The sequence below is a fragment of the Scylla paramamosain genome, chromosome 30, assembly GCF_035594125.1.
Source record: "Scylla paramamosain isolate STU-SP2022 chromosome 30, ASM3559412v1, whole genome shotgun sequence".
Lineage (NCBI taxonomy): Eukaryota > Metazoa > Arthropoda > Malacostraca > Decapoda > Portunidae > Scylla > Scylla paramamosain.
In genome coordinates, this window is record NC_087180.1 from 18376014 (window position 1) to 18399459 (window position 23446).

General features: G+C 41.2%; 3 protein-coding genes across 7 annotated transcripts in view; 2 read left to right on the forward strand and 1 right to left on the reverse strand.

Annotated features, from left to right (window-relative positions):
• Positions 1–97: 97 nt before the first annotated feature.
• On the forward strand, positions 98–12785 carry LOC135115975 (protein scarlet-like). 4 transcript variants are annotated; one of them, XM_064033153.1, is made up of 15 exons: positions 98–275; positions 887–1057; positions 1577–1757; positions 2191–2239; positions 3133–3319; positions 3410–3580; positions 3920–4158; positions 4503–4710; positions 4918–4949; positions 5192–5297; positions 8351–8575; positions 8966–9092; positions 9677–9782; positions 10178–10278; positions 10851–12785. In XM_064033153.1, exons 2-15 carry the CDS (start codon positions 953–955, stop codon positions 11021–11023), a joined length of 2010 nt encoding a protein of 669 aa, XP_063889223.1. In that variant the 5' UTR covers positions 98–275; positions 887–952; the 3' UTR covers positions 11024–12785. The 4 variants fall into 4 exon arrangements, with proteins under 4 accessions (XP_063889223.1, XP_063889224.1, XP_063889226.1 ...); XM_064033154.1 differs by having other exon boundaries at positions 4503–4653; XM_064033156.1 differs by lacking the exon at positions 887–1057.
• On the reverse strand, positions 11416–18211 carry LOC135115976 (gamma-soluble NSF attachment protein-like). 2 transcript variants are annotated; one of them, XR_010276120.1, is made up of 12 exons: positions 18065–18211; positions 17202–17269; positions 16743–16827; positions 16514–16531; positions 16116–16323; positions 15950–16020; positions 15658–15722; positions 15372–15484; positions 14681–14827; positions 14461–14568; positions 14249–14334; positions 11416–14021 (listed from the first exon to the last, which is right to left on the reverse strand). XR_010276120.1 is itself a non-coding variant. In XM_064033157.1 (11 exons), exons 1-11 carry the CDS (start codon positions 18121–18123, stop codon positions 14308–14310), a joined length of 969 nt encoding a protein of 322 aa, XP_063889227.1. In that variant the 5' UTR covers positions 18124–18211; the 3' UTR covers positions 11416–14307. The 2 variants fall into 2 exon arrangements, 1 of the variants encoding a protein (XP_063889227.1); XM_064033157.1 differs by having other exon boundaries at positions 11416–14334.
• A 1975-nt stretch (positions 18212–20186) lies between these two features.
• LOC135115977 (dual 3',5'-cyclic-AMP and -GMP phosphodiesterase 11A-like) overlaps positions 20187–23446 on the forward strand; it is a 143554-nt gene continuing 140294 nt past the window's right edge. Inside the window, exon 1 of the mRNA XM_064033159.1 lies at positions 20187–20563. The gene's annotated coding sequence lies outside the window, so the exon portion shown is untranslated. The remainder of the gene's footprint in view (positions 20564–23446) is intronic.

A 23446-nucleotide genomic window follows, 5' to 3' on the forward strand; every position in this document is an offset into this window, starting at 1 on the left:
TTTCTTGACACAATAACATTTCACCATCGGAAAAATGACATGGGTGAACACACTCTCTCTCTCTCTCTCTCTCTCATCAAGACCAAGATCAAGCCGACCGCCAGTCTCCAGTCGGCAGGCAACACTCACACTCACCGGTGAGTCACGCGGGTCGCCGTTACTCCTTGTAGACTTACATCTTTACCGGAATACAAGACTGACTCCCAACAACTTCACCATCGACTAGACGTATAAGCTTACATGGAGCAACCCGAGGAAGAGAAAACAAATGAAGAGTGAGTGCATTCAGTAGCTTTCCCTTATAACTCAAAGGCCTGAGCTGCCGTGTTATGAAACTTTCCAGCGCAGCATCTTCATTACATTCAAAAGCCTCTAGTTGAAGTTATACGAGTTTTTTAATGATATTTTCATGGTTCTAGAGGCAGGTGAAGTAGATTTTTACATTATTAACAGGAGAAACACTCTTGATAACCCGGCTAATCATCGGTTAGATTCAGTGGTTCAGTGCTCGAATCGCAGCCCGATGGTTCGCGGTTCGAGATTCGCAAGAGTACTGCAGAATTTCAGACCAAACCTAAATTAAATAACTCCTGCTGCAGTATCTCTTACTTCAGAAAGAATAAGTATAGTATTTTGAAAGCCCCGCACTATATCAATCATACAAAAATACTGCTGAAAGATAAGTGATTCAAATATTTCAAATGTTTCTCTGTAGTTTCAAAGAGTGTCTCATGTCCTTTATAGAAAGCCTTATATAAGTCACCTTCACATGACTGGTGGCTCTAAATATTCCATTGTGTTGACTGCGTGCGTGTTAGTGAATCAATCTTTACCAAGGTTTGAGATGTTGTTTCCTTCCTATATTATTTCCCGATCACGTTCCCAGGTCGCCATATTGAGACACCACTGGTAACTTTTAGTCTGACGGGAGTTCCTTCTCGTGCACTTCACAATGGAGACGGAAATGGGTTACCTGGACGAGGCTCGGGAGACTGAACCTTTGCTGCCCTCAAAATCCTTCGGGAAATTTAAATCTCCTCGCTCTGTCTCTTTCAAGGTATCTTATAGAGTAATACATATTTTGTGACATATACGTAAATTCCTTGTGAATTGTCAGTCTAGAGCGATTGTATTTTGTTCTTGTCATACGTGGAGATGAAGGAAAATGCAATATGTGACTGTATGAAACTCTTATCTGTAGCAAGAAGTGTACTGTGCTCATATTAATACCTAATTCCTTAATTGGTTGTCTCCGTCTCTTGCTTTTACCGTGCACGATGATAAAGATGTTACGGGTGACTTTTTTTTTAATATCTTGCTCCACCTTCCCACACTATAACAAGAAATGTACTATACTCATATGAATAACAATACGTAACTCTTTAATCGTCTGAATCTGCTTTATTTTGCTTTTCCCGTCTATAAAGATAAAGAAAATGTGATACTGATAACTTCAAGCTCCTCTGATGTCCTTCCTTACCGCAGCGAGAAGTGAACTGTACTCATATCAGCAGAACATACATAAAGGCAATAGGTAACCTGAATCTCTTACTTGCTGTTCCTCCCATTACTGCAGCGGGAAGGTTATGGCCTCAGTCCAAGGAAGCTGAATGACTATGGCACTCCCAGCACGTGCAGAGGAGAGGAGAACATTACGCTTACCTGGCGAGACCTTAGCGTGTATGTGGCGCAGAAAAAGACACGGTTCTTCAAATTCCTAAACCGGGACCAACCGCTCAAGAAAGTCATTTGCAACGGTAAGAGAGAGAGAGAGAGAGAGAGAGAGAGAGAGAGAGAGAGAGAGAGAGAGAGAGCCGTAGCCGTATTCTGAACCGCTCTGCTCTCTCATCAAGACTATTTTCAAAGGCCACTGAGATGATTAGCCAGGTTCTCGAGTGTTTGCCCTGTTAATGATGTAGAAATCTTGTTAGACTGCCACCAGAATCGTAAAGACAGCCTTGAAAACCCGTGTCCCTTCAACTAGAGCATATTGAAAGTAGTCGAGGTGCTGCCAGACGTGTTTCTGAATATGGTGCAGACTCCAGAGAGAGAGAGAGAGAGAGAGAGAGAGAGAGAGAGAGAGAGAGAGAGAGAGAGAGGGGGGGGAGGGAGGGATAAGAGGTGGAGAAGAGATGACAACACTGCTCAACGCACCACCATTATTATTCTCGTGCATCTTTTCCTTGTCAGTTTCTGGTGTTATCGAAAGTGGAACGCTCACGGCAGTGATGGGGGCAAGGTAAGTTGGCAAAAGTTGTTATTATTATTACTGTTATCATTATTATTGTCATCACCATCGTCATCATTATTCAAGAATTTATTATTAGTAGTGATACATTCATTCTGTCAGTCTGCCTGTGTTATTTTCTGCTTGAAAGATGTATAAAAATGTTATCAATAGATTTAAATGAAAGAGTGGAGAGGGCAAGGAGGAGCAGGTTGAAGAGGAAAGTGGAGAGAAGGGGGGGAGGGAATGTCGAGGTGCTCGCGCGCGCGCGCGCACGCGCGCGCACACACACACACACACACACACACACACACACACACACACACACACACACACACACACACACACACACACATTCATCATGCAGACATCTCATGAACAAACGTAACATTTAAACATTTAATTTCCTCACGCTGCGCACTGGAGACAAAATGATTCGGCCTTTATAACACACATGTAGATCTTTTTCCATGTGAAGTGTGTGGGACGGTCACGAAAAAGCGGGACAAACAAAAAAAAAAAGCAAAAAAAAAAAAAAGCAACTCAAGTGCAATTGTGAAACGCTCTGCTGCCTCACCGTGACTGTTTTCAATGGTCATGGTGAGGTGACACGGGTTTTGAGGGTGTTTTTTGTTTTGTTTTTTTATTATGGTTCTAGTGACAGATTAACAACAGTCGTGGTGAAAAAACAAAGCGTTTCTGAATATGCGCTCACCACGACTATTTTGTAAAGCCACATAGGTGATTATATGTTCTGTTAATAATGTAGAAATCTTGGTAATTTGTCACTAGAACCGTAAAACACCCTTAAAATCACGGGTCACTTAAACTAGGATCTTGAAAGTAGTGGATACGCGGCGCAGAGGTATTTCAGAATATGGTCCTAATCATTTAATGAATCACAGTGGAGCAGGGAAGTCCAGCCTCCTGAGTGCCCTGGCGCATGGGAGTGGTGGCGGGTTGGTCGTGGATGGGCAGGTTTGCATCAATGGTCACAAGATGAGCAATGCTAAGAGTTCTGGGTTCTCCTACCTGCGCCAGAATGACCTGTTTTTGGGAACGATGACTGCCAAGGAGCACCTGACTTTTATGGTGAGATGAATCCTCAAAACTATATAGTGAACTAAAGACTGAAGCAACAGGAAAATGGTTCTCTCTCCCTCCCTCTCTCTCTCTCTCTAGGCTCAGTTAAAGATGGACCGCCACACCACTCAGGAGCAGCGGGATGCCAAAGTCAAGGAACTGCTGAGGGACATGGGACTTACGGAAGCACAGAACACACGCATCGGGATCCCAGGGAGTGACAAGTCTCTGTCTGGTGGTGAGAGGAAGCGACTGGCATTTGCAGCAGAGGTACGGTCAGTTTCCAGAGAGAGAGAGAGAGAGAGAGAGAGAGAGAGAGAGAGAGAGAGAGAGAGAGAGAGAGAAATGTTAGCGTTTTCATCTGGTGTTAGCGTTTTCATCTGGTGGATAAGTTAATCTGGTTTCGGTTATGTTCATTCGGTTCATTTATATAATTGGTGATCCCTTCATTGTGTAGGTCACGATATGAAAAAAAAAAAAAAACATTGTATATTGCTTAGAAATAAAGAGTATATGGAAATTATTAGGCTAAGTTTACTTCCATAATATACAAAACGTGTCCGTGGACTGTAAGTACTGTGAATAATTACAACTCTCCAACATTTCTAGATAGTGACCAGCCCTCCACTCTTGTTCTGTGATGAGCCCACCACAGGCCTGGACTTCTTCAGTGCAAAGAAGTTTATGGATATAATGAAGGACATGGCGGCTCAAGGCAAGACCATCATGTGCACCATTCACCAGCCGTCGTCTGAGCTTTTCTCCATTTTTGACAGGCTGCTGCTCCTGGCTGAGGGACGGCTGGCTTACATGGGCTCGTCTCTTGGCGCGATGTACTTTTTTGAAAGGTATATTTGTTAATGAAGAAGTTTGAGAGAGAGAGAGAGAGAGAGAGAGAGAGAGAGAGAGAGAGAGAGAGAGAGAGAGAGAGAGAGAGAGAGAGAGAGAGAGAGAGAGAGAGAGAGAGAGAGAGAGAGAGAGAGGACTAGTTTTCATGGATTAAAAAAAAAAAATGATAATCTTCAGTCAAAATCAGGTTTTCTGTGAGCAGTCACCATGATATGCTAAACAAAAGGATAATTCCATTACATATCAAGTTTCTGTAGCAATATATGAAGTTTATATTAACAATAAATGTCTGTTTTTTTTTTTTTCAAATTATGGTAATGATGATCCCTTGCTCTGCCTGCAGCCTGGGCTATAAGTGTCCTGTGACTTTCAATCCTGCTGACTTCTACATCAACACCCTGGCAGTCCTTCCTGGCTCTGAAACCACTTCCTTTGAACGCATTGAAAGAATATGTGACAGCTATGCCAAGTCTGTCTATTGCAGGGACGTGAAGGTGACTATTGGGCTCCAAGATAACTTGCAGACCAGGAATACAGAATCTGGGGGCAATGTATGTTATATATGTTTGTAATTTGATGCACATGTAAAGAACTGGTCATATATGAATGATATTTCCTATGTTTAAGTTTACCCTGCATTGTGTGATGTTATATTTTATGCCGTCATGATATTGGTGAAATCTGACACACACATGTAGTGGAAGCCGACAAAAGATGGTGAATATTTTAGGATTTAATGCTGGGTGGAATCATTACAGCATGTGGAGCAATTGTTCTTCAGAAATGTTCCGTAAGTATAATTAGGGTTTCGTTTCTTTTATTAGATTTGAATAATTCAACCATCAATTTCAAATAAGTATTCAATGGTATTTTTTATACAGTGAAATGTAATTTATTAATAAACATGTCATCTGCATGATCAGAATTATGATAAGAAAATAAGAAAGTGTTGCAAAAGAATGTACCAGAGGAAGTGTATTACTGGACCACCACATCCCATTCAGTGGTGAAGCAGCCTCTCCTGCCACACAGGGAGAAGCCTGGCTGGTGCACCGAGTTCAGATGGCTCCTGTGGCGCTCACTGCTTAACTCCTACAGGAACCCGGCCATCCACTACACAAGGCTTGGCAGGAATGTTGTAAGTGTAGGATTAATTGATGACTTTAAGATTACATCTCAGTGTCTATCAGGATTATATTTTTAATACTGAATATTAAAATAGGGTTGCCATATATGAACTATCAAAATTCCGGACACTTTTATGTGCCAGCGAGACAAATGTTCCTGGTTTACACACCAAACACTCTGCTTCCCACTCATCCCTGCCTTTTTTGAAGCACGGGAGTTTGTTCTGCATCTCTGCAGTGAATTTACACTTTCGTTTGGGCATCTTGACAAGAACAAGTAATAGTTGTATTGACGAGGTCACAAGGCCGCAAACAGTAATCCAAATTGACCCCTATCAGAGCTGGTGAAGACTGGGGCGCGAGCGCGACGTGAAGTGAGGCGGTGTTGGGAAGGCTGCGAGCACCGACTTCATACAGGAGCTGCTGCCTGACAACCAGTCAGTGTGTCGCGTCTATGGGTGGTGTCAGAACGCGTCTGTTTCAACTCCCAGCCTGACAGACTTTTGTGTTTTTTTTTTTTTTTTTATTTTGTGTGTGTAACCACGCCTTGTGTGTGTAACCACGCCTACACAGTGGCTGCCAAGGCTTACCCATGAGTTAAACCTTCTTTAGTTGGTAATGAGGAAGGCGTGGGCTCTAGCAGTGGACACCCGAAGGCAGCAGTGGGTGAAAACAAGCAAAATAAAGAAAAGTTTGGCTGTGAGAAGGTGCTAGACAGCCAGCCATAGCGACAAGGAGGCAGGAAGGTCACCACCATCACCACCACAGGGAAGATAAGGTCAGGAAGTGTTAGAATAAATTTAGGTAACTTAACGTAACTTTTTAATGAACAACTGAACAATCCACGGTTTTAACTCATTTTAACGCATCTCACCTAACCTCCAGCACAATATATCCCTGTGTCAACCTCGTCTCGTTGCTAAAAACCGTAAAATTTAACTTAATGAAAATGTAAGCAATCTGGGTCGTCTCTATTTATCAGCCATTATTTATCTTATCTGTGAGTGTTTTAAACCAATACTGTCGCAAAGCGGAGCCACATGACCAAACTTTAATATCCGCTCGTTAGATATACCTGCCATTACTTAGTTTAAGTTTGGCGAGGGTTTAAATGAGTGAGAAGGGTTGGTCGTCCCCTCCACTGGCCCCCCACCGCCATCTTGGATAAGGCTCCCCAGCCCCCTCCGGTTCCAATATTTTTTTTTTATTTCCTAAGTATTTTATTTCGGCTTGTAGCTAAGATTTTATGGTTTGTAAAAATATTTCGTTGTTTTTTAAGTTATTTGAGTGCGTGTGTTGCGTGAAAAGTGGTGATTTTTGTGTTGATTTAGTGTAAATAAGAGGGCCGTTTTCGGCGTATTTTTTTACGGCCCCAAAACTAATTTTTTTTTATTTCAGCCTATACTAGGTTCTTATTGGTTTTAAAAAATAGTTAGTGTTTTTTTAAGTGTGTTGCCGTCCCGCTCAGTGAAATGCGTGCACCGTACACTTGTTTTTATTCGTGTTCAACTTCCAATAATATTGAATTTTTTTTCGGCAGATTTTTTATTTGTGCTTGTAGCTCACTTTAAATGGTTTTAGAAAATAGTTCAGATTTTTTAAAGTGTTTTCCGTTATGTTTAAGCCAGAATGGGTGGACATTTGAACGATTTTAAATGGGGTGAAAGTTCCAACAGTTTCCAGATACTTCTTTTTAAATATCTTTAATACTACTGCGTTTTGAAATGTGTTGTTATTTTTGGCATTTGTTAAAATGTGTGGCAAGTCTGAATTTATAAAGCATTCCTGTCTAGCTGCGTTTTTTAGAGGGGTCATTTTCAAAATGAAATACGTACGTACGTAAATTACAGCCGCTGTGACGTCATCAACCCCCAGTCGTGACGTCACAAGTCCCCCCCCCAGCCGTGACGTTATCAGAGTGGTACCTTCCCTAACTCCCTTCCAGTCCCTCCCAGTAAATATTCAGTTTTTTTTTTCAAGGTGTGTGTGTGTGTGTGTGTGTGTGTGTGTGTGTTGCCTTATTTTTCGTTGTACAGATGGTGATACAGTGTGTGTTGCTTTGTCTTTCGTTGTACAGATTGTTATGCAGTGTGTGTGTGTGTGTGTGTGTGTGTTGCCTTATCTTTCGTTGTACAGATGGTGATGCAGTGTGTGTGTGTGTGTGTGTGTGTTGCTTTGTCTTACGTTGTACAGATGCTTATGCAGTGTGTGTGTGTGTGTGTGTGTGTGTGTGTGTGTGTGTTGCCTTGTCTTTCGTTGTACAGATGCTTATGCAGTGTGTGTGTGTGTGTGTGTGTGTGTGTTGCCTTGTCTTTCGTTGTACATATGCTTATGCAGTGTGTGTGTGTGTGTGTGTGTTGCCTTGTCTTTCGTTGTACATATGCTTATGCAGTGTGTGTGTGTGTGTGTGTGTGTGTGTGTGTGTGTGTGTGCGTTGCCTTGTCTTTCGTTGTACATATACTTATGCAGTGTGTGTGTGTGTGTGTGTGTGTGTGTGTGTGTGTGTGTGTGTGTGTGTGTGTGTGTGTGTGTTGCCTTGTCTTTCGGTGTACATATGCTTATGCAGTGTGTGTGTGTGTGTGTGTGTGTGTGTGTGTGTGTGTGTGTGTGTGTGCACGCGCGTTGCCTTGTCTTTCGTTGTACATATGCTTATGCAGTGTGTGTGTGTGTGTGTGTGTGTGTGTGTGTGTGTGTGTGTGTGTGTGTGTGTGTGTGTGTGTGCTGCCTTGTCTCTCTCTCTCTCTTGTCCCTCTCTCTCTCTCTCTCTCCCATCATTTCAACCGAAGGAAATTTAATAAATGTGATTTTTTTTAACAATTAGTAATGATGGAAGGTGAAATTCCGGACATTTGAGGGATTTTCAAAAATTCCCCGGACGCAGATTTCGTTATCTGATTTTAGGATATGTCTGGGAAAATCCGGACGTATGGCAACCCTATATTAAAACTATAGACTGACAATCCAAACAAAAATAACGTATTTCAAAAAAGCTCTGTAAATTACTGGTAGAACAAAAAGTCTTGTACATTAAAAAGAAACTATCAGATTCCTTTGACTTTGGCAGACAGTTGCCCTGGTGGTTGGCTTGACCTTCTTCAATGTGCCGCTGACCCAGGCTGGCATTCAGGACATCCAAGGGGCATTCTTCGTGATTGTTATGCAAAGTTGTAATGCTGCGCTCATGAGCATCATGTACGTCCTGCCACAAGAGATGCCAGTGTTCTTGCGGGAGTACAAAGACGGCACCTACCACTCTAGTGCCTACTATATCTCCAAGACACTCTCCCTGGTGGGTGGCTCTCAGCTTGGCTCAAGAGTGTCCCATACTGAGGCATTTTGTCCCAAACCAGAGTCTTGAAGGGTTGGCATATGTACATTTAATCCTGAACCAGAGTCATGAAGAGCTTGGCATATATACATTTGATCCTGAACCAGGGTCATGAAGAGCTTGGCATATATACATTTGATCCTGAACCAGAGTCTTGAAGAGCTTGGCATGTGTACATTTAATAACTGTTTCTAAGATTTTCCTGTAGGGAGATGGTTGCAACAGGAGTTTCCATTTGTTCTTGTATTCTGTCCTCTCACCCTTTTCTCTCATAACTCCAGTATTGTCTGTTTGTGTCTTGTGTAATGTATCAGTGTATGATATCCTGTACCACTCCTCATGTCACTACAGATACCTGGCTACATCATAGAGACAGTGCTGCTCTGCTTCATATGCTACTGGATGGTGGGTTTCCACTTCAGTTTTATCATAATGGTGCTCATTTTCATCTGTACCACCAATACAGCATCTGCGTGTGGTAAGGATAAGTTTGGGGAGTATTTCTCTCTCTGTTTATCCCTCACATGCCTCATATGGTCAGGAAAGTGGAAATTGTAAAAAAATACCTGGTTAGAATGAAAAATTAGGCAGGAAACTAAATTCATTATATTGTACCATGATTCTCTGCTATTAGAATATTTACCATCAATATTTACCATCTGAAAACATGAGTCCTGCATCCAAGCAACAAATAAGAACATAAGAAATAAGGGAAGCTGCAAGAAGTGACCAGGCTTACACGTGGCAGTCCTTGTATGAAATATACCTACCTATTTCCACTTATCATCCCCATCTATAAACCCGTTCAATCTTCTCTTAAAGTTTCCTAGTGTCTTAGCACTAACAACATGATTACTGAGTCCGTTCCACTCATCTACCACTCTATTTGAGAACCAACTTCTTATCTCTTTCTTAAACCTAAATTTTTCAAGCTTGAACCCATTATTTCTCGTTCTATCCTGGTTGCTGATCTTAAGAATTTCGCTTACATCCCCCTTGTTATAACCCCTATAAATGTTACCAGGGAAATACTTAGAAGATTAAACTGCTGACTTCTTTCAGGATTAATGGTGTCGACCCTATTCGGGAACTTTGGCACCAGTATGGCTGTGTTAATGCTGATCAATATTTCTTTATTTGCCACAAGTGGAATCTTCAGTGATATCAAGTGAGTATGGCTGTTTATATAGATATTTAGTAAACCCTGTTATTTTTGGTGTTAGTGGAGGCAGCACTGAGGAATCTAACTACACATCTATCTGTATATGACATCTTTTCTTGGAGACTTGGTGAGTTGGCTGTGATAAAAGTTTCCATTTATTGCTGTCTTTAAATTTCCGCCCTGCATGACCTCCTCTCATTCTCAAAGTTTCCATTTATTGTTGTCTTTGCATTCCCTCCTTGCATGACCTCCTCCTCTCATTCTCCTGCCACCACTTCCTCTCTGACACAAAGATAATATTGGACACGAATATTTGTAAAACAGCAAGTAGTCTCCATGATGTAGTGAACAAAAGGGTCTTTAGCATTAAGTGAAGTAAAGGTGTGGTTCTTGTCCTTCAGCTCCTTGCCGTGGTTCATTGGGTGGCTGAAGTATCTGTCCTGGTACAGGTATGGTGTGGAGGTGCTCACTGTCATCCAGTGGTCAGGCATCACTAACATCAGTAAGCAATATTATAATAATGTTCAAATAATAATGTTCTAATTATAATGAAATAGGATGTGTCCTTTTAAGTATTTTTTTTTTATGTAAGAGAGGCACTGGCCAAGGGCAACAAAAGGGGAAAAAAAAAAAAAAGGCTTTCTGAGGTGCCAGTCCCTAAGGAAAGGTTCAAAAAGGACCAACCAAAATTTGAGGATAAGTGTTTTGAAACACTGAAGAAAACAGTACTTAAATAATCCTAGTTTAGAGCTGATGAGCATATTAAAATGTCATTGATTGTTGTGTTGCACTAGAGGTACATGTGTCAGCTCTGAGCTGTGCTATATAATACATCGTCAAGATAGATTTTGCAAACTATAGTGTTGAAAACTTTATACTGATCATATTTTCTGTGGCTTTGTTGGGGTTAAAGATTCACTTAGACACAAAGTACAGTTGTGGTCATGAAATGAGTAACTTTCTGCACTTACTTGTAATGCATTCAACATAATGGCTCAATCTTTCAGTCTGCTATTAGGATTACCTCAGGATCTCCTCTCAACACTGTAATGAGACACTGATCCTCTCCATCAGCGTGTGAGATGCCACCTGGAGTCCCGTGCATCACCACAGGAGAGGAGGTGATTCGGAAGTACTCTTTCCGTCCCTCATATGTGGCCAGCGACTTTGCATTGGTGGTACTGATCTGCTGCTGCCTCCACCTCTTGAGCTTCACTGCACTTCACTTAAGAGCAAAGCTGTCATAATAGAACATGAAAGCATGGTAAGCATAGAGGGACTACTGTAACTCCTATTGTTGGTTTAAGAATCAGTAAGTTTTATATATAGTTTATATATATAGTTTTCTGTTGTATGGAGTAGTTATAATGGAGTAAGTGTATTTTGATTTCTGCATTTGCTACTTGCCTTGTTACCATTTTGTTATTGGCAAGACAGACAGTTCACATCCATTTGTGCTCTGGTATGGATTATGTCTTTCAACTTTGTGACACTGTGTGTGTGTGTGTGTGTGTGTGTGTGTAAAATAATAATAATAATAATAATATTCGGTTTAGTAATCTCATGTCTTTCAACCTTGTGTGTGTGTGTGTGTGTGTGTGTGTCTTATTAAGGGCAATAATGGGTTGACACACTGTGCTAGTATTGCAGATCATTTATTGATAAATAAATCTAAAGCTGTATAATGCTCATGAGGACACACAACAGTATTAGTTCACGGCTAATCTATGACAAGTTAAAATGTGTCGTCTCATGAATAACTCTGAATGGCTGAGGAGGACTTCAGTTTCACTATTAGTGGTACTAATCCTTGTATAATCAGGCACCTGATTACAATACAATCACAGTTGAGCCATTCAAAGTTTATCAGTTTCCAAGCTACAGAACTTTCTGAACTATACAATAACAAAAACAGTTTCGTATGAAATCCTCATAATAATCACAACAAAAATGCATCTAATAACACATTTGAGAACCATGATAAATAGTTTTCTAGTGTTATATAAGTTAAATACCGAAATTCAACAGCATTATCTTAAATGAGATTAAGGTCTCACTTAAAAGTATCTATAGATCCTATCTGTCTCAACCTTGATGCACAACAACAACAACCGAAATGTTGCCATGTATATATGTATATGCATATATATGGAGCAGTATGTATATACAAGTATCGGTTCCACAATGATTGATATAACGTAAGGGCGTGCACAACCAGCAGACACACAAACGAAAGACAGGTGCACATACTGATCACACACACACATAAATATGCATAAAATGGGAGAGTCATGAATCACAAGAACATTAAATTTTGCTGTTGGCAACTTGAAAGAGAGCAGAACGTGAGGCAAACGGGAGCAGTCTTCAGTACACCGAGGCTCAAAGTAAACCGTTGTGTTTCTCAATGTACGAATGACTGAACGCAACTCATCATGCAGAAGTCTTGATGTTTTGGCTGAAAAGTCACATCAACTTTGATTTTTGACAGAATTAATGGAATACAAAAAAATCCAAATATATAATAAGCAGCCCTCTGCATGCTTCTGCTTTGACAGACTGGAGAAGATGAAGAAGTACACGGGACACCTAAAACATTGAATATAAGCGTCATCATTGTTACACTACTGTCTTTGGGAAGGGGTGGGGGTGTCTGCCACCACTTCTTGGACTACAGTAATAGTGGTGCTGCCCTGGAATGATATGCAACTACTCATTTACAAACAATATGAAAATGAGCAAATAATATCCTTTACGTAACCGAGGCTTCGCTGATCTGTTCTTGAGTTGTAATGTGACAGAATTTGTATGTTTAATGGAACTGAGGTGCCACAAATGTGAACTGTGTGACACTGCATAAACTGGTATCAATTGCATATAGTCAATAATTATTGTACGGTGTTTTCTAGAATGATGTATGCGTCTTTGGTGATAAATACATATAAGAGTATGATAATCAAATATGTTGCATGATGATATCCTTAAACAATAAAATAAATATCTCACTGACTTTCTGAATTAATCATCACAAATATTCAATAAGAAATAAATATCAATGTACATTAATCTACTAAGACATAGATTAGATTGCCACTGATCACACACTGTGCCAGATGTGCACATTTATGTGATGGGCTTTATATATATATATATATATTCTACTTGTTAATTGCATACAGTTTAATTTTCATAATACAATAAGTTTCAATATTTTACTTAAGATGGCATGTACTTGCCTACTCATCACTCTGTTGATGAAATTTTAAAAGAAAACAAACAATGCTATTATATAAAGCTAAAAAGAGGTAACTGTAATGGCCATGGTCTGTACTCCCCTTATAACACCTTGCCAGTTATTCAATATAAATATTTCTCCTATAGATTATCTTTGCTGGTTATTAATAGAAATGTTTCCTCTATAGATTATCTTAACAACAAATAACAAGATGTGCAGCCACAGCGCTGCAGGACAAAACATACTTCCGTAACAACATATTATACCATTAAATCCACGTCCATAGGAACAAAGACGAATGAAACTGGAGAAAAACAGTAACTGCTACTCAAACCCTAAATAACAACAGCAGGTTGTCCCTTAACCCGCATGGCAATGACACAGATGTAATCCTAAGACACCAGAACAGTCGGTGGGAGCATCACCCGGCTGATCTCAGGCGTGCTACACACCTGAACAAGAGCTTCTTGGAATGTCTGTAAAAGGTCACACATGAGATGACAAGGAAGGACACTGTCTGTCCCTCAGACTCCCTTGATAAGAGATTGTGAAGTGTGGCAGAAAGAAGTGCAACTCAACTCTGCTCTCCCAAGCACTGTTTTCTGGCATAGACAGAGCATAATGTTTCCAAAGCTGGGAAAGAGGGTATATAAACTTTTGGAAATATCACACAGTTGAATAGTTGCTGGAGCAATGTTGAAAAGATTGTGCCTCAGCATCCAAAGTACAGAAAATAAGATTGTCAGTTCAAAACTGTTTAGGATGAAGATTTAATTTTATATTTTATAACAAACTACTGATGGCTTAGAATGAGAAAACTGCTCAGGCTAACCTCAAAACTTCTTAACTATGAGCAACCAAGTTGCCCTCCACCCTCCTTGGTGCTGGGAACTCCACCTTCTCCAGCACTGATTTGTGTCATGTTGCTCTCATTACTGATTTATGGAAAACTTAGCTGAATGATTATGTTGAGCTTGGCTCCCTGCTGGCTTATCTTTGCTATCATGCACCTGCAACAAACACAGAAAGCTTCTTGACAAGATAAAATGATACTGGAAGTCCTCACATGCTCTGTATGACTCAGGTTCAAGCAGCTCACAGACTACAAGCCATAGTGGTAATATCTGAGGTTCCACAATTACTTTTCTTGTCAAAATTTCTTCCATGCAGGTAATTTGAGCTCTAACGTGACCAGCTGCCGTGTGGATTGATGAGTAACCAAAGCAGGTGAACTTACACCATCCTGCCAGCAATGCAGCCTATGAAGTGATGCCACACATACCCCTCCAGGTCAACTCAGCACAAGTCCAGTTCCTCATCATTCTGCAGAGGAAGAGCAAGGACATAAGGCTACTTGAGCTGCCAGCTAAACCTTTTCCACTTGATTTTATCATCACATAATGGATATTCTGTACATCATCCACATTTAAGTTTTGATGATGTTCTCACCTGACTAATTGAAGTGCTACCGACGCCTTTAGCAAGGGCGTCCACATCAGCCCCGGAGCTGGAGGTGTATGGGGGGTAGGTGTCTGTCACTCCTGGCTTCTTGGTCTCCTGTTTGGGAAGATAAAGTTAGAGACAAGTTTCCTCATTTTATGAATTTGGTGTGTGACCCTTATTGTACTGGAAGCCTCAAACAGACATGTTTCCTGGTGCAAAGCCTCACCTGGCTGCACTTGGGGACAGGCAGACTGCGAGCCAGCTTGGAATACTCCACATCCATGTGTTTGATGAAGGGGCAATTCAGGACCTTCACTGCCATGTCTCCATCCTCCTCATCAAAGGCCTGGATCAGCATCTCCAAGGTTTGTACCTGAAAGCAACCAATTGTGCATGAGTCCCATCTGCAGGTAATGCTGGACAATACTGTGATACTCTGCAAGACTCCTGTGTGAACCTGAGAGCTGTGGGTCTGTCTGTACAGCAGGCTGACATCCTTTGCAAAGAGGTAGCCAAAGCCAAAACAAGGCAGCTTCCAGGATTCAGGGAGAACTGAGTCTCCTCTTCTCCCTTCATGGCTTATCTCACCACAGGGAGAAAGCATACAGAAGACACATACTGTATGTCTTGTGTCACGGAGCATGCACTGTGCCACAAATAGTACAAAGCAGCTGCAGTAGCCCATGGGACTGTCACATCCTAAAGATCTTAAAAACGTACAACCAATGCTGCATTCCTTGGAGACTGATTCTTCAATGATCAATAATTTATAAATACAAGAATTATGGCCTCACTTGAAATTGGGAGTACAGTATTTAGTTTAGATAAAAAAAAAAAAAAAAAAAAAAAGTTAGCAATCATCACCACTCTAAGAGCTGCAGATATTGGTTATACATGAAGTAGGAAGGTGATCTCACCTCTTCATTCTCACAGTAGGATCCCCACTCTCTAAAGGCCTTCTCTGCCGCCACACAGTCGCCCCGTGCCAGCTGCACCAACACCAGGGCCACAGTCAGCCTCCCAATGGCAGCTGTCAACACAATTTTACTTACAGATGGCCATAATGGAGAACATGAACAGTATGAGGTGAACACTCCATTACCAAATCATACATAGTTTCACAAAGCAAAAATCAAGACAGATGGAAAGATGTGGTTTTAATTCAACATGTATCCCTGAAAATCATTGGCAATTGTGACTTACGCTGATTTTCTCCAGCTTGGTGGTAGCAGATTTCTCTCCTGATGGCGTCTGTTGCAGCATCATACCTGTAACACCAAGGCACTGTCAGAAGAGAAGTGCAGGTGTAAATACGTACTTGCATATAAGAAGGAAAAGTTCAAGATAGCTACATTAAAACTATACACTATAACAGGATGACTGTAAAAAACTGTGGTCTGCAACTGTTAGAAACTGGCCCATTACTATGACCACCATCACCACATACGCTCTTCTGGCTCGTCACTACAACCACCAGCACTATACACGTTCTTACTTTTGCATCTTGACGTTAAGTCGAGACACGCGACTCTGGTACTCTGCTGCCTGCCTGGGACGGTCCTCAGTCTGTGGAAGGAGATGTGGTGTCAGCCAGATGCAAGTTGCGAAAAGAGAGCCATGAAAGGATCAGTCTCAGAATAAGAAAAGTGTGGTTGCCTCACCATCACAATGTCGACAGCATGCTCAAACATGATGAGGGCTTTTTCTGGCAGCTGGCTTTCTATAATCTTGGCACCCTTCTCTAGGGACAAAGCGGCAGTGTCAGGAATGCCATGCTCCCGGTACATGCAGGCTGCCCGCTGGCACAGGGTGAAGATGGACTCCATGTCTCCAAGCTCCTTGCTGATGAGGGCAGCCTGGTCTAGACACCTGAGTGAACACAGGGAAGCTCCATGAGAGAGAAAATTTATGTAGCTATTACACTTAAGTTGGTGTTTATCTGACTGTAGGAAAAATGATCAAAGCTACAGAAAGTTATCGAGAAATGTCTGAGCAAGAGATTCTGTGACATTGCAAAGTCTGTCTAGGTTGTAACAAAGGAAGTTCCTGCAACACTTACTTGCCAGCTGAGAAAAATCTGGAGGCTTTGGTTAAGGAAAACATGAGAGCATTATTACAAAGACATGGTCAATATCTTGATTATTTTTGTATAGAATTATCTTGTGCATGAAAGGAAAGGTGATACAAATAAGTACATGTGTTGTGCTGTCATGTGTATGTACAAGTGTATCATTCTAGACAAAACTTGGTATAGTGATGGTAATATGAGGCAGTTATGGAAAGGATACGATCGGTTGAGCTTGTAGTTCTCCACCGCCTTGAGCAAACACTCCCGGCACTGAGTGTACTGCTTGGCTGTCTTGTAGCATGTGGCTGGAACGGAAACAATTCATTAGCTGTTGTCAGTGAACCAATAATATCACTGCTGCAGTAACTCTGACCTGACAACTGCAATATGCAACAACTGACGACAATAAAAACACTGCACAAGGTCTTTAAAGTACCTACAAGAAGGAGAAGTGGATTAAACAAATAGATTTTCCAGAGTGTAGCCAGCTTAATGTTTAGATTCGACTGGATGGCACAAAGAGATGTCGTAAGTGGTTTACAATTCAAGGAAAAATATGTCAAGTTGCAATGAAAGGATTAAGACTGCCAGAGTAAAGAAACAGACTCACAAAGTAAATAGTGCATCTGTAAACAAAGCCCATCAAGTTAAAGAAAGAAACATTGGTCTGCCTTCTCACCTGCAGCATTGTATTCATCAGCGGCCACATCATAGTCTGGCTTCCACTTCAAGAGGCTTGTTTTAAGGCTGAGGGAGAGAAAATGTGATCTGAATGAAACTTTAGCAATGTAACACAAAATAATGATAAGAAGTAGCTTGCATTTTTCCCTGAGCCAGTGTTTGATCCTGTCAACCAGTGGTTAGGATAGGTTAGGCAATGTTAGGTTAATGTCCTTGTCCCCCTGGTTACTTTAGGTTAGGCTAGAAATTTTTATAGCTATCAAAATATGGCGTTTCATCCTTAGAGTTTTTTTCGCGAATGTCCATATTTGGCTTCCCCCACTCAAAAACCCCACTTTCCCACCAGGTCCCCAAGTTTGTTGGATGGATAGGAGCGGGGGAAGGAGGTGGGCGGATCTATTAAAAAAAAATTACAGGGAGATAGATGGACAAAGGTGTGGGTGTGTTACAGAGAACAAGAACTATTCCAATGGCTTCCTGTAGCTTTACTTACGACCTTATGCTCAGTTATTCCACCTCTGTTCGTCTCTAATCTAACAATAAGAGCAGGGTGGATCCCCCCCCCCCACCTCCACGCCCCTCGTAGACCACATATACAAAAACCTGCATTTTACGTGCTATTAGTGTCGCATCACTAGCATCTTAAGCAGCTGAAGCACTTGTCTGTGTTATCTGCCACCACACAGCAAGGTAAATATGATAAATAAAACCCATCCCTATCCCCGAGTAGCAGAAGATAATGAACATTTCACTTCTTAAGGCAAATTTTCTCCACAATCCCCAAACATTTCGTCCATACATTAGCCCGCTGCCTCTACGGCCCTTAGGGAAATGGCTGGACGTGGTTTCACTTTATATTACCTCTTTTCGGCCTCCCTAATATGAGCAAGAGCCTCTTCGATTTTCTTCGTGGCTGCCATGTTTGTTTACGATGCGAGTTTGTTTACCTTCTCAGCTGACATGCGCGCGATCGGGACAGCCTCACTACTGGGGACGGTCGCCTCGCCGTGCAACTATGCTATGTTATCTCCTCTATCACATGAAATAATCACCTAGTGAACACCTTATCTATGTTTTCAAGCTCAAATAATACCTGTGATATGCGTTTTCATTTATCTATACCCCGCAAAAGCCTCAAATACACCGCTCACTTCTCTCTCATTCTATTGCGTCATTTTTCTCTAATTCGTCTGCTTATGTATGAAGGAATTCTCGGTTGCCGTAATGGACTGTGCATTGTATTTAAATATCATTAGATGACGTGGAGCTTTTCGGGTCATCAGAGTTGTAAGTCTTATTTGATCTGATGTTATCTGTCTGTCTGTCTGTCTGTATCAGCTGCGGAGAGCAAACAAGGTAAACAGCCAAAATTTTTACTCTCTCTGCCCCGTGACCAAAATGTGATGCTCCACCTGGTTCCCATCGTTTGTATTCTTGTATATTTTATTGTCAGTGGTAATAATTAGTGTGATAATGGATCTTAAGAGAAAAATCCGTATTATTTCACAGTAAAGGCTGAGAGAGAGAGAGAGAGAGAGAGAGAGAGAGAGAGAGAGAGAGAGAGAGAGAGAGAGAGAGAGAGAGAGAGAGAGAGAGAGAGAGAGAGGCGGTTTAATATTATCGTAATTTCCTAATTAATCGAGTAATGAAGTTCTGCTGAGGAGTTAAGAGTGACGTCACAAAGATCCATGAGATCAGAGGCGCAGTGCATTGTGGGTGGCGCGCAAATTTCAACGAGCTCTTGTGTACACCAGAAAGAAAACCTGCCAGTGATCGTGGTGGCGTCATTAATTCTGACACTTTTAAGGGAAGAGGAAAAAGGATCTGTATAAAGCAAACATGAATCTGTCTACAAAGGTACCAGTTTATTCTATGATATGGTAAAGTATTCATTGTTTTTTTTTTTTTTTTTTTTTTTTATGTAGGAAGAACACTGGCCAAGGGCAACAAAAATCTAATAAAAAAAAAATGCCCACTGAAATGCCAGTCCCATAAAAGGGTCAAAGCAGTGGTCAAAAATTGTTGAATAAGTGTCTTGAAACCTCCCTCTTGAAGGAATTCAAGTCATAGGAAGATGGAAATACAGAAGCAGGCAGGGAGTTCCAGAGTTTACCAGAGAAAGGGATGAATGATTGAGAATACTGGTTAACTCTTGCGTTAGAGAGGTGGACAGAATAGGGGTGAGAGAAAGAAGAAAGTCTTGTGCAGCGAGGCCGCGGAAGGAGGGGAGGCATGCAGTTAGCAAGATTAGAAGAGCAGTTAGCATGAAAATAGCGGTAGAAGACAGCTAGATATGCAACATTGCGGCGGTGAGAGAGAGGCTGAAGACAGTCAGTTAGAGGAGAGGAGTTGATGAGATGAAAAGCTTTTGATTCCACCATGTCTAGAAGAGAGAAAGAGAGTTTACATTGTGTGGTGTTTGTTTTTGATTCCTTTTGTTGTTTTTGTTTTGTTTTCACGTTCAAGTGTATCTGTCTCTCCTTTTGTTGTGTGTTTATTGTTAAGTGTTATTCAGACTTAATAATACTGGTTAATTTTGTTTATTTATTATCAGGTTAATGTCCTTGCCGAACCCTCCCCCCCACCCCAGGTTAGTTGGGGAAGGTTAGGTAAACATATGTTAAGCTACAGATTTCCCGTTTTCAAAATTTGGTTGAGTTTTCTTTTATCATTTGTTTGCCGACTTTTCCCTCTCATTTTTTTTTCTTTTATTGTTTGTCACCCTTACTGGCTCGTTTTCATATATATGTTTTGCATTACTTGCCCTCTAATTATGTTTTTATATTGGCACCAGGCTACAATGTTACACCACTCAGAAATCTCTCTCTCTCTCTCTCTCTCTCTCTCTCTCTCTCTCTCTCTCTCTCTCTCTCTCTCTCTCTCTCTCTCTCTCTCTCTCACCACAAATAAGAATTGATAAATGGATAAAACACTGCAGTTACACTTTGTCTATTTAATTTCGTAACTTGTTATCAATTGATTTCTGAAAGTGAGTATGTGATATGAAGATAACATGAGGGTGATCTGATGGCAGCGTGTCTCTCAGCCAGGCGCGCGGGACGGTGACGCTGCTGCGGGCGGCGGCAGCACGGCAGGGCCAGCAGGGGCCACAGGAGGTCAGTGTGGCTCAGACAGTGGCAAAGGAGGGTTGCGCGTCCGCCTCCCAAGTTCCCATGTCGCGATCCAGGCGGCCCTGTACGCCCCGACACGCCCACCGCCCACGCCTCCACCCACCTCCTAGCGCCCCTCAACGCCCCCCGAGCCCTGATGTGAGCGAGGCGGCGAGTTCGAGGCAGGAAGTCCCCCGAGGAAAAGTTTGGGCGGCGTAGCAAGGCGTCAGTGGCAAGTTACGGGAAGCAGGTAAGGTACTCCCCTCACCTGTTTTTAAAGGAGATAGTATGTGTCTCGGGGGCGCCTAATTTGTGCGTGGGGCAGGTGTGTGTCGCTCTCACCTACCCCAAGAGTCCTCCAGGAGCGCTCCGGGGCACGAGAGGGGGTGTCGCTTCGATGTGGTGACGTGAGGCGCGGCGTTTACTTTCCTTGTTCATTGTCGTTAAGAATTTACTCACCCTCGTGTCCGTGAAAGGCTGCATTGATTCGCCTGTTAAGTTTTGGAAATATGAGAGGAGGAGTAAACTGGAATTTCTCTCTCTCTCTCTCTCTCTCTCTCTCTCTCTCTCTCTGTGTGTGTGTGTGTATGTGTATGTGTGCGTGTGTGTTTTGTACTTGTGAACTCTGGTTTCCTTTCCTCCCAAGAGATCTCAAGCTATCGGAGAGAGAGAGAGAGAGAGAGAGAGAGAGAGAGAGAGAGAGAGAGAGAGAGAGAGAGAGAGAGAGAGAGAGAGTCCTCCTATTGTCTTTAATAATAAAAGTAACTTTCTGGGCTTCATGAAGTATCAAAGAAAAAAAGTTTAGTATAAATTATAAAGTTATATTTGAAAGCTATTCCGTGTAGTCTTCATTATGGCCATACATTTAAAAGTAATTTTAGTATATCGAAGAGAAGTTTGTAATGGTGTAGCCAAATTGGTAACACGAGGTAGTAATTATATATAAAAAAAGTTACCATTTCAGTAATCCGGTTTTACTTAAGCAGCAGTATTATGTAAATATATCAATTACTATACAAATTTTACCACGTACATACACTTCAATAATCTTTCAACACTGGTAATGTATTCTCAAAAGTTTCTACAGCGTCTTATTACGGCCATAATTAAGAAGCACCAGCGAAAGTTAATAAAAGACTACTAAGTTTATTTTTATGATTGTAGTGGAAGTTAACGTGATTTTCAAGTACATTTTCATGGTTCTAGTAATGAATTAACAGGTTATAATGGAAGTTAAGAGAGATTTTAGGGAACCTTTTCACGATTAGCTGTCTCTGGTGAAAGCATAGGGGGTTTTCAAGTATGTTTTCATGGTTCAAGTGATAGTTTAACAAGCTCTAGTGAAAGTAACTGGGGTTTTCAAGGATACAGTCATGATTCCGCGTAATAATAATTGAACGGGATGTAGTGGAGGTTAAAAGTGATCAAATATGTTTTTTCATGGTTCCAGTGATGGATTAACACGCTGAGGTGGAAGTTAAGTGGATTTACAAAGATGTTTTCATGATACTAGCAATGAACTAACAGGCTGTAGTGGACATTTTCACGATTAATAGGCTCTGGTGGAAGTCATTGGGATTTTCAAGTATGTTTTTGATGATTCTAATGATAGCTTTACAGTTTTTAACGAAAGTAATGGGCCTTCTCAAGAATACCTTCATGATTATACGTAGTGATAAATGAACAGGATGTAGAAGAAGTCAATGAAGTTTTTAAGGATGTTTTCAAGGTTCTAGTGATAGATTAAAAACATCCAGTGAAAATTATGGGGATTTTCAAGGATGCTGTCGTGATTCCAGTGATAGTTTAACAAAGTCTGCATCATTAGCGAAAAGAAAAAGAAAAAAAATACTCTCATTAAAATTTGACTTCATTATTAACTTAAGTAGCCTTTTGAAAACAATCCATATGAGTCACACAACCTTTCCAAACGAAGGCAAGTAGGCGAGCGAGTACACAACACGAAACAGTTATTAAAGGGCCTATTATGAACATTTACCTGGGTCATAATTAACGAAGGGCGGGTGGCGATAGATACGTATGTAGTGTTTCATGTTTATTTACTTGTACTAAGGGAGTCTCCACCACCACCACCACCACCACCACCACTACTACCACCACCACTTTGTCTCTTTTCTTTGATAATTTTGGGTAATTTTGATGCTAACAAATCTATAAATGTGTTATGTTTGAGTGATGACCCGAGGGACTCAGAGAGAGAGAGAGAGAGAGAGAGAGAGAGAGAGAGAGAGAGAGAGAGAGAGAGAGAGAGAGAGAGAGAGAGCTTAATTGTAACTTTTAATTTGTTTCAGGTAGATCATTTAGACTTCCGGTAGAGAGAGAGAGAGAGAGAGAGAGAGAGAGAGAGAGAGAGAGAGAGAGAGAGAGAGAGAGAGAGAGAGAGAGAGAGAGAGAGAGAGAGAGAGGCTTGACTGTAACATTTTAGAAAGACCACAAACTGTATGTTTCCGGTAAAGAGAGAGAGAGAGAGAGAGAGAGAGAGAGAGAGAGAGAGAGAGAGAGAGAGAGAGAGAGAGAGAGAGAGAGAGAGAGAGAGAGAGAGAGAGAGAGAGAGAGAGAGAGAGAGTTTAATTGCAGCATTTCTTTTTCAATCAAGGGAGACCACAATTTTAGCTTCCGGTATTTTGTGTTTTTTTCTTTATTTCTCTGTATATTTCCTTTCTAAACAATTACTTTTTATATTTATCTTTTTATTTTCTAAGTAACTTTATTGTGTGTGTGTGTGTGTGTGTGTGTGTGTGTGTGTGTGTGTGTGTGTGTGTGTGTGTGTGTGTGTGTGTGTGTGTGTGTTGGTGTCACTGCTATTGGGTTATGAAAGTAATGAAAATAATAGTGGTGATGATCAGTTTATTAATATTGTTTATTATTACTATCATCATCATCATCATCATTATTGTCACTTTTCTATATTTTCTCTACAATGTTCTATTTTCCTCTATCTTTCTTTCCCTTTCCTAGAAGTCCGCGTCCTGTGTACTCTTCCAGGAATCTTTTGTTTTTCCATCCGAGTCTTTATCTTACTTACAATCTCCTTCATTTCCCTTTATTTCCTCCATGTAGTCCTACTCTCTGTATTTTTCTCTGTTTCTCCAATTCTGCATCCCATTTTCTG